The 14648-nt window shown below is 53.4% G+C and overlaps 2 protein-coding genes across 2 annotated transcripts; both read left to right on the top strand.

Moving 5' to 3' along the window:
• The first annotated feature begins 2037 nt into the window (after positions 1-2037).
• On the top strand, positions 2038-8330 carry SF3A3 (splicing factor 3a subunit 3). Its single transcript, XM_066335472.1, has 17 exons — positions 2038-2183; positions 2276-2323; positions 2436-2488; positions 2884-2989; positions 3263-3335; positions 3688-3779; positions 3899-3981; positions 4334-4472; positions 4790-4858; positions 5203-5270; positions 5608-5715; positions 5948-6017; positions 6475-6639; positions 6747-6857; positions 7284-7374; positions 7679-7734; positions 8047-8330. Exons 1-17 carry the CDS (start codon positions 2088-2090, stop codon positions 8122-8124), a joined length of 1506 nt encoding a protein of 501 aa, XP_066191569.1. The 5' UTR covers positions 2038-2087; the 3' UTR covers positions 8125-8330.
• Positions 8331-10761: 2431 nt separating this feature from the next.
• On the top strand, positions 10762-14186 carry LOC136371384 (uncharacterized). Its single transcript, XM_066335471.1, has 6 exons — positions 10762-11366; positions 11597-11695; positions 11877-12027; positions 12253-12326; positions 12916-13011; positions 13100-14186. Exons 1-6 carry the CDS (start codon positions 10764-10766, stop codon positions 13358-13360), a joined length of 1284 nt encoding a protein of 427 aa, XP_066191568.1. The 5' UTR covers positions 10762-10763; the 3' UTR covers positions 13361-14186.
• Positions 14187-14648: the final 462 nt, after the last annotated feature.

The raw sequence follows: 14648 nt of genomic DNA, 5'->3' as shown, positions 1-14648 counted from the left end.
GAAATGACCCAGCTGCACGTAGCCCTGGAACATCTGGATTTTATCCCTGTCATGAATGGGTCATGGCTGTACATGGCCCAGTGCCTGATTTACAGGAGGGGGAGGGTGATGTCATGCACAAACATCCCCCGAGACTCTGGAGTGCGGGTCTGAAACAGTCATGGAAATTTTATTAGCACAAGGAGCAGTGTGAGGGGCGTCAGGCCCGGGCTGTTGCTGGTTGAGGTGGGAGTGGGGAATCTGCTGAGGACATGGGGCAGCACTGCAGGGGTACAAAGAGACCCTGGCATTGACCAAATCTGCCCGAGCTGTGCTCTCCTGCTCCACTGTGGATCAGGGACAGCGTTTGCAGCCCCAATGGGCAGAGACAGATCCAAGCCACTGCCTGGGGAGTCCTGTGCAGGGCCAGGAGCTGGACTTTGAAAATCCTCATGGGGCCCTTCCAATTCAGGATATTCTGTGATTTTGAGCATTTCAGCTCCCAGCCCCTGACAGGCTGCGCTGCTGCCCTGAAATGAAATGGTGTCTCTTCAGCCAACTTCATCCCACTTTCTCCCACCTCCTCCCCTGTGCACTGCCATTTGTGGGGTGAGGACGGTGGTCACACAAGGGCTGGTCTTGTCCCACCTCGAGCCTCCTGATGCCAGCAGCCCAAAATAAGGAGGACATGTGGCTGGATGGAACATCGCTGGATTTCAACTCCTTCCCTTTCCAGAGATGAAATTTCATGCAAAGAGAAATGGAAGAACACAAAGTTCAGAACCTTATCATTGTTTTTTTTATTTTTAGACAGGCATTCATGGAGAAAAGTGAGGTACTTTGGGGCAGCCTATAATCCACAGGAGTAATTAAAGACAATATTCTTACCTGCAGCATCATCCTCTCCTCAGTGAAGGATCATAATTGTCCGCCATTAATTAAGACAATTTTTTTTCTTGCTTTTGGCTTAAGTTATCGTGCGTGGCACAAAAATACAAATAATTTATTCGTATACAGTGAGTTGAAATGTAACTATAGCTTTGCATTTGGCAGCGCGGGGACAAGACACGGGTACGATCCGTCCTTGGATTAGAAGGAGGCAGTGGAAACCCAAGTGGAAGGTCTCAGCCGGGGTGTCTGTGGGCGCACTGGGCACTGATCGTATCGCTGAAAGCAAAGCCAGCGCTGCCGCCGCACTGGGACACCGGCCCCGGGAGCTGCGGGCGCGTCCCACCCGGCACGGCCCGGCTCGGCTCGGCTCGGCTCGGCTCGGCTCGGCCCGGCCCGGCCCGGCACGGCACGGCACGGCACGGCACGGCACGGCACGGCACGGCACGGCACGGCCCGGCCCGGCACGGCACGGCACGGCTCGGCACGGCACGGCACGGCACGGCACGGCTCGGCATGGCTCGGCTCGGCTCGGCTCGGCTCGGCACGGCTCGGCTCGGCTCGGCTCGGCTCGGCTCGGCTCGGCTCGGCACGGCTCGGCCCGGCTCGGCACCGCGGGACGCTCTGCGGCCGGGCAGCGCCGAGAGGCCTCCATGCTGGGACAGCCCCGGCCCCAAAGCCGGACCGGCACCTCGGGCCTCTCAGTACCGCCAAGCCCCGCGCTCGGACACTGAGCTCGGACACTGAGCTCGGACACCGCTGTGAAACACAGCCCCGCGCTCGGACAGTGAGCTCGGACACCGCTCTCGGGCACCGCTCTCGGGCACCGCGCTCAGGCCCCGCTCTGGGACACCGCAATCGGACACGGCCTCGCGCACGGCCGCAGTCCCGGGCGCTGAGGGGCCGTGGGCGCTGAGGGGCTCGGCCGCAGTCCAGGGCACTGAGGGGCACGGCCGCAGCCCCGGGCACTAAGGGGCACGGCCGCAGCCCCGGGCGCTGAGGGGCTCGGCCGCAGTCCCGGGCACTAAGGGGCACGGCCGCAGTCCCGGGCGCTGAGGGGCACGGCCGCAGTCCCACCGCGGGCCTGAGGGGCACAGCCGAGCCGCCGCCGCCTCCTGCCGGCGCCCCGGGGCACGGCGCGGCGCCCCGGAACCGGAACCTTCCCTCACACAGCCGGGCCTCAGCGGGACCTTCCGGCGGTAGCGGGAGCCTTGCGCGGGATGGAGACGATCCTGGAGCAGCAGCGGCGGTACCATGAGGAGCGGGAGCGGCTCATGGACGTGATGGTGAAGGAGATGCTCACCAAGAAATCCACGGTGCGCCCGGGGCCGTGCGGGGCCGGGCGGGTGGGTGGGTGAGGGAGGCCGCGTCCCCGGGCCCGCGCTCACCGCCTCGGCTCTCCCCGCAGCTCCGCGACCAGATCAACTCGGACCACCGCACCCGGGCCATGCAGGACGTGAGTGCTCCGGGGCCGGGGCGGGAGCGGGGCTGGGCCGGGCTCCCCGCAGCCGGCGGGCCCGGCCCGGTAACGGGCTCTGAGGCGCTGCGGCCGCTCCTTTCTTCCGCAGAGGTACATGGAAGTGAGCGGCAACCTGCGGGACCTGTACGACGACAAGGACGGGTGAGTGTGCCCGAGGCCTTCGTGTGCCCGAGCTGTTCTACGTCAATGTGAATGTCTGAGGAATGACACGGGAATCGAGATGTGGCGACTAAATGCGGGGCAGGACCCGAATGCACACGGGTAGCGTCCGTGTTGGATGGACACTTTGTTATGTTATGTCGTAAGGATGCCTTGACTGCTCTGGGGGTTTGTCAGGGGTTGCAGTGTGTGTATGGGGATGTGGCCCGGGCCCGGTGGGCTGGGAGGTCCCCAAGGACTCAGAGGCTTGTGGTCAGACACTGCAGCATAGGCCTGCACTAAGGTTGTGTCAGTGTCACACTTGTTTTCCCTTCCCCTTCCCTCCCCTCCCCTCCCCTCCCCTTCCCTTCCCTCTGTTGCTGTCCATGAACTTGCAGCCTCCGTAAGGAAGAGCTCAGTGCCATTTCCGGGCCGAATGAATTTGCAGAGTTTTACAACAGACTGAAGCAAATTAAGGAATTTCACCGGAAGCACCCAAATGAGGTGAGTAGTTTCCTGCTCCATAAGAACAGGTGAGATGTGCTCTGGTGCATCTTCTCCCTTCAGGGAACAGAGCCTGTGTAACTAAAGCCACACATTTTGCCTTTGTGCAGAAAGAAAAGTGACAAAGCCTTGAATCTCTTTTCTGTTTGGAGTTTCATTATTTGCCACCTAGTAATTCTAGTACAACATAATTACAGAATCTAGTCTGATTTTATATTAGTTATTCTGGGACAGGAGCTGAAGTAAATCACTGGCTTGTATCTGCCCATGCAGATCTGTGTTCCTATGTCAGTGGAGTTTGAGGAGCTGCTGAAGGCCAGAGACAACCCAAGTGAAGAAGCTCAGAGTAAGTTTGTAGTTTGCTTGAGCTCTGGCATTATTGAATATGTTGTTTGAGCTGGTTTGCATGTTTCAAGGCCTCATCTGCCTCTTACTAAGTGAATTCTGAATATTCTTCTGTCATCTAAATGCTTCTGAACTGCAGTTCCTGGAATGTTCCCCAGTGAGGCTGCTGTTCCTGAGGAATGTTCTGGTGCTTGCACAGAGCATTGCACAGCTCAATGAGTGTCAGAGGCATTGTAGTGCCTTCCTTAAGCATAAATGACTTCACAGCTAATCCTTTGACAGTTCAAAAACAGTCGGATAATAACTAGGGAATATTAAGCTTATGATAAAGCTTTTCATGATCTTGCCTACAGATCTGGTGGAGTTCACAGATGAGGAAGGGTACGGAAGATACTTGGATTTGCATGATTGTTACCTCAAGTACATTAACCTGAAATCATCAGAGGTGAGTGGCTGCTGTGTGTGGGCCCAGGCACCTCCAGGCCCTGCACAGGCTGGGGCTTCTCTTTTCTGGGAACTGGATGTTAATTTGGCTGTGTATGAACTCTGACTTTCTCTTCTTAGAAATTGGATTATATCACTTACTTATCCACGTTTGACCAACTCTTCGATATTCCCAAGGAGAGAAAAAATGCTGAATATAAGAGGTGAGCCTGTTTGTCTTCCTGCTGCCTTTATGGCATTTGGTGAGAAGGAATTTGCTTCTAAAGTGTTTAGCTGCAGAGATTATATCTAACAGCAAACAGAACTCACATAAATTGAGTCCCTGAGCTCAGTCATGTGTCTGAGCTCCAAGAAAACTTGCAGTGCAGCATAGATGTGTTCAGCTCAGAGGAAGAGCTTTAATGTACCCTTGGAAGTGCCGTGTCAAGAAAATCCTGTGTGAAAAACTGGCATGACCTTGGACACATCTCTCTGCAGCACTGGGGGGCAGTGACTGTCCAAAGATGTGGTTACAGGGTGACAGTGAATTACCTGTGCTCATGATTCCCTTGCCAGGTATCTTGAAATGCTCCTTGAGTACCTGCAGGATTACACAGATCGAGTGAAACCCTTACTGGACCAGAATGAACTTTTTGGGAAAATTCAGACGGAGTTTGAGAAGAAGTGGGAGAACGGCACGTTCCCGGGCTGGCCGGTGAGCACCCTGACCTGGGGGATGTTCCTGGGCTTGTGAGGGGCTTGTGTGAGTCATTTGTGTTGGGGGTGACCATGACAGTGAGGGCTGCAGCTCTGTGTCACCAGGGTGAGACTGACCTCAATTTAAAACCCAGCACAACTGGTTTAAAACGAGCATTGTTTCGGGTTGGCTTATTTTGCATCTTTACTATTGCACTGTTTTCAGTTCAGTGAGAGGATTTTTCTGTGTGAACTGCTTTTCTTGAGGTTAAAATGTTCTGTGGCCAGAAGTGTTGTAGTATGTTGTACAGCTCTTGCATGTGGTTTTTTTGGCAGAAAGAGACCAGCAGTGCCCTCACTCATGCTGGTGCCCACCTGGACCTCTCGGCCTTCTCCTCCTGGGAGGTATGTTTCCAGTGCTCTGCACTTACTGCCACATTTTGAGCAGAAGGAAGTGCAGTCATTTGGGTTTTTTGTGTAATTTTAGTGCTGTGTTTTCATCCCTGGCTCTGTGCTTTGTGGGTAAAACTTTGATGATGTAATCTCTCCTATTTGGGGATGTAACTTGAAAGACTTGGTTAGATTTGTCACATTCCTCATTTTCCTGGGAGGAGGAGTACACTGTTGCCAGTCCTTTTGTGAATACTGTTCATCAGGGTATTTCCTTCATTAATAACCTAAAGTGGGCTTTATCCATATTGTATGTGTTGAACAGCTTGTCTCTTACAGTGGTTTGTTTAATTGGACAGGAACTGGCCTCCCTGGGACTGGACAGGTTAAAATCAGCTTTGCTGGCTCTGGGGCTGAAGTGTGGCGGGTAAGGTGCAGTCTTTGTAGAGTTCCTTTCAGTTCCTGAGGTGTTCCTGTATTGCTTTTCTTTCTGGGTTACTTGTATGGTTATCTCTGTTGTACTAGAATTACCTTTATGATTTTTGAAAGATAAAACATTAAGACCAGAGCAGTGGGATCTGCTGCTCTGAACTGGTCCTGTACAGGAGTCTCTGGTCCAGTAGACTTTGACTTGAGGAATGAAGACAAAAAGAATCTCATGGTTTCCTAAATGTTGCATTTAGAATTTTATTGCATGAGTTCAGATAGCTCTCAGGGAATGTAAATCTGCAGTCTGGACTAATCCCCTCCCTGCTTCTCTGCAGGACTCTGGAGGAGCGTGCTCAGAGGCTTTTTAGCACTAAAGGCAAATCCCTGGAAGCACTTGATCCTTCCTTGTTTGCTAAGAATCCAAAGACAAAAGGAAGCAAAAGGTGAGTTCTTAGAGGTCATTCTGCAGCTGGCAATGTTCTCTCCTCTTGGATGAGGAGTGTTCTATAGCCACCACTCTGGATGAGGAGTGTTCTGTAGCCACCACTCTTGTGTAGTTAGGACAGAGATCCTGGAGTGTTAGAAGCTTTTCATGTTGGACCAAATAGTGCTGAACCAAAGGAAGGTACCAGGGCTGAAATTGTGGGTTTAATGAAAGTACCTCATCTGTTTCAGAGACACTGAAAGAAACAAAGACCTTGCGTTCCTGGAAGCTCAGATTTATGAGTATGTGGAAGTTCTTGGGGTAAGGATTTAATTTTGGTTTTGAGCTTTTTATTTCAGAGCTGTCAAGTAGTGACTGGAACGTTATCCTCATCTTCACCTAGTGCTTTCATAGACAGCTTCAGTGTGCTGCACTACATCTGGTTTGTGCATAAGTTACACAATACTGCAAACCTTTACTTGATCTGCCTTGCTCCTTGCCTTTTTGGGGGATTGTTTTCAGGAGGATGGCTGCTGCTGTAGTAACACTGGAAGTGCTACCAGGTGATACAAAGTTTCATTCTTTGCAAGTAGGAAATGTCAGGGGACTAAAAACTGACATTATTTGGCTGAGTAAGGTGGGAGTTCTGTGCTTCACACTGGTCTTCTGCTTCCTCCCTCTACACTGAAGGAGTTTTTCAGTACTAAAGTTTGCCCTGAGTTTTTGCTGCCGTGGTGTGTGATGTATGTGGACAATCCCTTCTTTTCTCTCACTCCAGGAGCAAAGACACCTCACCCACGAGAACGTGCAGCGTAAGCAGGCCCGGACAGGGGAGGAGAGAGAGGAGGAGGAGGAAGAGCAGATCAGTGAGAGCGAGAGTGAAGATGAAGAAAATGAAATCATTTATAACCCTAAAAACTTGCCTCTTGGTTGGGATGGGAAGGTAACTGAGACTGTCAGGCCTGGAGAAGTGGGAGAGGTCACTGACTCCACTCTGCTTCTTTAAGTTTCTTTGCCATCAACCTAATCCTCATGTCTCCTTGCTTGCAGCCCATCCCATACTGGTTGTATAAACTCCACGGTCTGAACATCAACTACAACTGTGAGATTTGTGGTAACTACACCTACCGAGGGCCCAAGGCATTCCAGAGGCACTTTGCAGTAAGTGACATTCCTTGCAGGAATTCACAGCCCTGCTGCATCCATTCAGTCACTGTAATGAGCCACTGCTGAGTCCCTGAGCAGCACTTTTGCCATGTGGGTTTGAGTTGTGGTGCAGGGCCGTGCAAACAGGACCCAGAGATCGTGTGAGGCATACAGGGATCTCTTTTGCTGATGCTGCACCTTCCCTGTCCTTTTGAACACCCATCCCAGTGGTCAGGTCTGATGGGTGCAGTGTGGCTATGATGGCTGGTGTGGTGTTACTGTCTGCAGGACAAGAAAATACCTTAATGTTAAATGTTAAAAACACCTATGATGTTTTTATAGAGGACTGGCAGATTTGTGCTTTGATAGTGTGTTTTGCACCCTGTTCAGCTGTTAGTGTCTTGTGGTGTTCCCTCTAACACAGATTTCATCTTTCCCCAGGAGTGGAGACACGCCCATGGGATGCGGTGCCTGGGAATTCCCAACACTGCACACTTTGCCAATGTGACACAGATTGAGGATGCAGTCTCATGTAAGTGCTGATGGCAGTGCAGGGAACACATTAAACAGCACCACCTTTTCTGAATAAGTGGCTTTGGGTCTTGGTCTCATGTCCCATCCTGAACAATCCCTTTAAAGTCTTGTTTGCTGCAGCCCAGTGCCTTTCAGTAACCACACAGTGGAATGATAACCTTGTGATGGATGTTAGATACATTCCTGAGCTGCTGAAGTGACCCTGTTTTAAGAGGGGAAAAAGCTCATGTGTATATTTTACTGGATTAAAAACCAGTATCTTAAGGAAGTGACATAGATCCTGTTTGACTTTGTGTTTGCAGTGTGGGCAAAGCTGAAACAGCAGAAGGCTTCAGAGAGGTGGCAGCCTGATACAGAGGTGAGCAGTGAGAGCCATTCAGTGTCTGTGGTAATCCCTGCTTCCTGGGTGTGAGCAGTGTCCTCACACTGGTGCCTTTTCCTAAACTTCTGTTCCAAAGCCATTTCTCAGCAGTGTGCAGGGCAAGAGTGAGAAGTAAAATCTGTGGTACAACCTGTAATGACTCTGGCCCTGGCTGAGCTCTTCTCCCAGGACCTGCTGGCAGATCCCCTGCCTACCTTTCTGCACAGAGGTTCTGGCAGGCTGCTCATGTTCAGTGGCTGCTCTTGGAGCTAACACTGAGTGCTGTCTCTAAACTTGGTTCTGTTCCAGGAGGAATATGAGGACTCCAGTGGGAACGTGGTGAACAAAAAGACCTACGAGGACCTGAAGCGCCAAGGGCTGCTGTAGCTGTCTCCAGGTGAAGGATCTCACATCTGCAGGGAGAGTGCATCTGGCAGCAGCTCTGACTCTTCATTTGTCCTGATTTTGTATGTGCATGAATATAGAGTCTAAGAATACTTTATAGAGTCACTTTCTAGTTAAGCCCCTTAGACTTGTGACATTGTTTTATATTAAAAAATACCTTGACAAATAAAGTCATTGTAATTTAGGAAGTGCTGAGAGACTTGTCTTCTTTCGTATGCTGGAAGGAAGAGTTTTGATTACAGTGTTTAAAATGCTTCTTACACAGCTGTCAGAAACAATTCCTTCTCTCATTTCCACTCAGCTAGAAATGTTTGTGGTCAGGGTTGACTCTCTGAAGCACATGGACACTGTGCTGACAGGTGCTGCTCCTGTTTCTAGATCTTGGTGTGAACTTGTGGTTTCCTTTACAAAACCAGCTCACCTGGCTTACAGAACTGTTTTTCCCTTGGTTCTGTCTCCCTGGGGAGCTTTGGTCATTGATTTTTTCAGGGAATAACCAAATGAACCTCAAGTTTGGCTCTGGGGTGATTTCTGTGGCACTGCTGTTGGCTTGAATGACCTGGTATGTCGTTTGTGTGCAGATCTGTGGTGCAGGAGGGTGGAGATGAGGACAGGGAATGTGTTTAGAGGTGCCTGTTGTGGCTTCAGGAGCATCCCTGGCCCCTGGTGTCACACTCAGAGGTGTCTGGCCATACCTCATGGATTCATGACACCTCCAGAACTGCAGTTCATTGTGCAGAGGCCACTCAGATCACTCGTGGCAGTTGCTGTGCCCCCAAGTCCCCCTGTGTGACATGTCCAGCCTCACAAACCCTTTCTGCACTGCCGTTCAGGGCCGTTTGTGTCTCTGCTGCTGTGGAGACATGTGACACTTCCCCGGGGGTTGGCTGCCAGGGGTGGGGCTGGGCTGTGGGGCAGGTGCCACAGCAGCTGCTCAGAGGCTCCAGTGCTGGCAGGGACTGCAGGTGCTCTGGGCTTCAGGAACAGGCAGACAGGTGAGTGCTGTGGGCTCTCTCCCTGCCTGGGGGGAAGGATGTTCTGGGATGAGGCCACGTCAGGCAGGTGTTGGTTCTTCGCCTGCCCTGGGGCTGGGCTGGCACTGGGCTCGGTGAGGATGTCCAGATCTGTCCTGGGTGGTGGCTGGGCTGCTTTGCAGGGTGAGGTGCCAGCTGTCTCTGTCTTTTCTGTCACTCTGAGGGAACATCCTTGGAGGTCTCTGAATGAGCTTCAGCCCCTGCAGGTCCTGGGGGAATGGTGATTCAGCCTAAATCATAAAGCAGGAGGGCAGCATTACAATTCTCCTTGGAGAATTTGGCTTTGGAGCCTGCTCTGGAGTCACATCACCATTTCCTTAGCAAAACAGGTGAACATTTGGAATGCAAATAGAGGATGGAGAGCCAGGTCCCATCTTCACTTGCAGCAGCAGCAGCAGCAAACAGCTGCATGGTGGCACTTTTCCCTGTGTCACCCTGACTCCTGCAGGGCTGTGCTGCCTGTGAGCTCCGGGGAGGGCTGTTGCCACACCAACAGCACACACAGCTCCCCAGGGCTCCCGCTCCCCGTCAGCAGCCACGGCAGCCTCGGGGGATTTGGGGAGTCTCTCAGGAGGAGATCACTGGTTGTCCTGGGGCTGAGCGCTGGAGGTAGAGCACGGAGCAGTACTGGGGTGACCACCCTCCACCTCAGGGGAGTTCTGACCTTGCCTCCTTCTGCCAGGTCTGGGTGCAGCTGCTGCTGGATGAGGATGGCTGGACACCGATGGCTCATGTCCCCTGCTCGAGGTATTGGGGCTCTGGTGCAGCAGGGAGAGCAGTGTCTGTCTGTCTGTCTGTCTGTTTGTCTGTCTGTCCCCCATTCTAGGTCCATCTCTGCTCCAGCTGTTCTGCTCTCTGTTCCAGAGGCCTCCCTGGGGTGAGGGATGGCTGCTGGTCACCTGGGGCTTTGGGAAGGAGGAGGAGTATCCCGGCTTCTCTGTTCCAAGAGAAGCCTTTCAGCCTGTGCTGCTGGGGAGACTCTCTGGGCTGAGGGTAAAGCAGGCAGCAGGTGTGGTGCTCTCAGTCATTCCCACTCCATTCCAGGCTTGCTGCTCTGCATCTTGGCTCTGCAACTCTGTCTTCAGGACTCTCTTGCCACAGCAGGTGAGCTCTGTATCCCAAGGGGAAATCTGGGGGCCTGCAGGGAGTGGGGCAAAGGCAGCGTGGTGCACCAGGGGCTTTGTGTCTGTCCTCTCCAGGCTGTGCTCTGTAGGACAGAGCTGCAGGACAGGTGAGGAAGCTTTCATGGTTTAAAAGCCTATTCTTCCCAGGCAATAGGGCTGGAAGGGGGAAGGAGAACATCTGTTGTAACATCTGTCCATAGTGCTGCTGTTGTGGGCTGCTGGCTCTGACCTGCTTCTTGGGCTGCCCAATTGGTGGCTGCAAGTGGACCCTGTTGGGGACATCCTGTCACTGACTGCCACTTCACCTCCCAGCCACAGTGTGACAGGGACTTCCAGCAGGTCCCTCTGGACTGTGCCATGGCTCAGGAAGGGACACAGGGCTTACTGAGCACATTTGCCCTTGGTGCTTCCTTCACCAAGCAGGAGTTTTTGTTTTTCAGGGAACAACACGGCTGCCAATACCATGGTGGTGGCCACCAAGAACACCTCAGCAGCCACCAAGAACACCTTGGTAGGAGCAGTGACCACCAAGAAGGCCTCATTGGTGGCTGTGACCACCAAGAACACTTCAGTGGCCACCCGGAAGGCCATAGTGGCGGCGGTCACCAAGACTGCCATGGTGGTGGCCACCACCAAGAATGCTGTAGTGGTGGCCACTGCCAACACCTCTGTTGCCACCAAGAACCCCTTGGTGATAGTCAAGGCCGCCAAGAAGGCATTGGCAACCACCAAGAACACCTCAGTGGTGGCCATGGCCACCAAGAACACCTCAGGGATAGTCAAGGCCACCAAGAACACATTGGCAGCCACCAAGAATGCGTTGGCAGCCATGAAGAATGCCTTGGTGGTGGCAACTACCAAGGAGGCCTTGGTGGCCACCAAGAACACTCCAGTGGTGCCCATGGCCACCATGAACACCTCAGCAGCCACCAAGAATGCCTTGATGGTGGTGGCAACTACCGAGGAGGCCTCAGCAGCCACCAAGAACAGCTCAGTGGTGGTGATCACCAACAATGGCACAGTGGTGGCCACCAACACCTCTGTGAAGGAAGCAGAAGAGACAATGGTAAGGCAAGGAATGGAAAGAGGGGTATTGCTGGGCCATTGCAGCCCTATGGACAGTGTCACTTGCCTGGCTGGTCACAGGACCCAGGAGTGCCATGGGAGCATCTCCTGTGGTGGAAGGGTGGCCAGGTGGGGGTGGCCCCTCCAGACACTGAGGCTGTGGTTGGGGACAGCCCTGCAGTGCTGTTTGAGGAGGCTTTGCTGCAAGGTGACACCCTGGTGTCTCTCCAGCAAACCTGCCAGAGCTTCCAGTGCTCCGGAGAGAGGTGTTACCAGGATGGAGCCCAGGCCAACGGAACAACCACCTGCCACAACGAGACCTACTGCGAGGTATGGAGGTGCAAGGGGGCTGCAACAGGGAAAACCTTCCCTTTCCTTATCTCAGGGATCCACAGGGCTCTATTACATGTGTCCATCTCCCTTTCCTCTCTGGCAGTCTGTCAGTTATTTTTGCTCTTTTATGACAGCACCTCTTCACACTCATTCTACCATTTGGCTCTGCCCTTTGCAGCTTTATCGTTTCTCCAGCACCAACTACACAGCCAGGTGCAGCAGCGGGTGCATGGAGCCGTGCAGCACCAACGGCAGCCTGAGCAGGCAGCAGTGTGCCCTGGAGTGCTGTGCTGGCCCTCTCTGCCTGCAGCTCAACGCCACTGCCTACGGTATCAGCCAGCTTTGTTGTGCAGCAGAGGTGGGAGAGGGGTGGGCACAATGGTGGAGGGGCTGTGGCTGCATTGCTGCATGTCTCTGCCCTGGGGTTTGCTCTGTCCTTGGAGCTGGGTGAGGGGCTGGGTGGCCCCGGCAGCTCTGGGCACAGTGTGAGCAGCGCTGGTGAATCCCGTGTGGGCTGTGTGTGCAGCCTCACGGGGCTCCTCGTGTGTCTGCAGGTGACCTGCCACCCACCAGCACCACCGTGCCACCGACAACCACCAGCACCACCCCTCGGCCTCCCCCACAAAACGTAGGTACCACAGCAGCAGCAGCTGCTGCACCCTTGGCTGCTGGGGTCTGTGGCTGAGCCCCCACCTAAGCAGGGGACAGGAAAAGGTCCCTCCTCCACTTCCTCTATGGGGTAAAAGGCAGACTCTGGAAAGGCAACAAACCCTGAAGGAGCAGTGGCAGCAAGGAGTCCATAAGGAGCCCTGTCCAGTGGATCTTATCCCTGTCCACACCAGTGCTTGTATCAGCTCAGGCAGTTTGATCTGACCATGGGATGAGCCTTCCTGCATCTGCACTGAGGGTGCAGCACCCACTGGGCTCTGCAGCCCCTTCCTGAGCCTAGTGGAGGGGAAGATGTTATCTTTGCAGAGACCACTTAAGAGGAAGGAAAAAGAGGCTTGAAACTTGCTTGCTCTGCTGGTCTTTCAGTGGTTTCTTGCAATTTCAGAATACTCCTTTATCTCTGGATCAAAAATGCCTGAGAGCACAAATACCAGCAGAACAGAGGGGGGTGGAGAGGAGCCCTCGGAAGTGAAGGGCTGTCTGAAATGCAGTTTTTGTCCTGTGAGTCTGATGGACAGCTGGTGTCTCCCCGGTCCTTTCTCTCACAGGGGAAAGTGTGTGCAGCATTTTCCTGTCACGGGAACGAGTGTTTCAAAGGCAAGAAGACCATCTCTAAATGCATTTTGGGTCAGGACTTCTGTGAGGTATGGCCTGGGGCTGCAGAGCATTCTGTTCCTGTGCTAACACTAAAGGCTCGGCACGACCCCCAGGCTAATGTCTTTCTGCTTTCAGATGAAGAAGACGGGCTTGAATTACATGGCAGGATGTAGCAAAGCCTGCAAGGCTGCCAAACCAGTCTGTGCTGGTGGGATGAAGGCTGCCTGTTACCAGGAGTGCTGCCCAGCCAGCCCAAAAGCCAGCTGTCTGAAACTGGATGGCAAAGTTCATGTCAATAGTGCTGGGCAGGTGACACTGGCCCCACTCTTGAAGGCCATGGCATGTGGGATGGTCCTTCTGCTGAGTTACAGGGTCTCCACTTCCCTCTGGGGTTAGGCAGCAGTCAGGCAGCTCCACAGCCTCTCCCCTAGGGTCAGTAGGATCCTGCTGCTCTCTGACTTCAGCCAAGGTTGCTAGCAAACACCCTCTGTCCTGTCCCTGTCCCATCAACAACGTGCCCTGGGCCCTCTGCATCTGCTCATGGGCAGCTGCACACTCTTGGGGGTCGCTTTAATTGTGCTGCTCAGGACCCTGCCGTTGATCATAAACCCCCCTTAAGCTGCACCCTGAATCCTGCACCATCCCAGGATGGGTGAGTCCTGGCATTTCAGTAAATTTTAAGTAGTTGAGAACAAGATTCCCCCTTTTCCCAGAGGAAAAGTGCTTAATCTGTACACTTAGAAAGCTCCATTAAGGGGTTCTACCCTGCCCAAATCCTGTAGATCTGAGAGACCTGCAAGCTAATTGTGGATCCTGGGAGTGGTGCAGTGTGTGCTCCTGTGCTGCTGGAATGAGGGACCTCAGGAGCTGGAGCAAGAGACCTCCTTAAACCCCAGAAAATTCTGCATTGACTGAGGCACAGGGCCTGCTCTCACCAATGTCCTGCCTGTGGCAGTCTCCCAGTCTCCCTGCACCCCCTCTGACCTGTTAGCTCCAAAGTGCTCTGGCAATGAAATGCTTCTTGTCCATGTCTGTAAAATAGTAACCTCATGTTTCATCTCCCAGATTTAGGCGGGGAAGTGGGATTAATCTAAAAGCATCTCATGTTTTAGATGATTCTGTTCCACACCTGTGGTTCTCTACTGCTAAAGACAGAGCCCAGAGGTGAGCACACAGAGCACGGTAGGAGCTGGCCAGGTAGGATTACCTGGAGTCAATGCCCTGCCACCACTGTCCTCTGCTGCCACCAGCTCCTTAGAGAAAAGACTGCAAAATATTAAAATCTTTGTGTCAGCCCCCTTTGGTGCTGCTGTTTTGTGTGTGGCTGAACACAGTGTGACCTGTGGGAGGGCGGGAGAGCTGGGCTGGGTGGGTTTGAGCCCTCGGAGCCTCGTGTACTTTCCCAGCCAGAAGGTTCAGTGGTGCTGGCCCTCGTGGAGCTCTGCCAGCCCTAACGGGGTGGATGTGGGGCTGCATGAAAAACACGTCACTGTACCACAGGCGGCCCTTGCCACGCTGCAGTGCCTGTTCTGGGACACCAAAACCGCAGCTCAGCGTTTGGGGTGTGTGTTTACTCTGTTTCAGGCCGGTGTCAGTGTATTCATGCCAAGGGTTCTTCTATCTCAAAAACACAGCCCAGCACCACAATTCTGGCCAGGTTTGGTGCTTAGAGCAGTGCGTTTAG

Source organism: Sylvia atricapilla, chromosome 24 (assembly GCF_009819655.1).
Source record: "Sylvia atricapilla isolate bSylAtr1 chromosome 24, bSylAtr1.pri, whole genome shotgun sequence".
In the NCBI taxonomy this organism is placed as follows: Eukaryota; Metazoa; Chordata; class Aves; order Passeriformes; family Sylviidae; genus Sylvia; species Sylvia atricapilla.
This window is presented reverse-complemented; position numbering and strand designations above follow the sequence as displayed.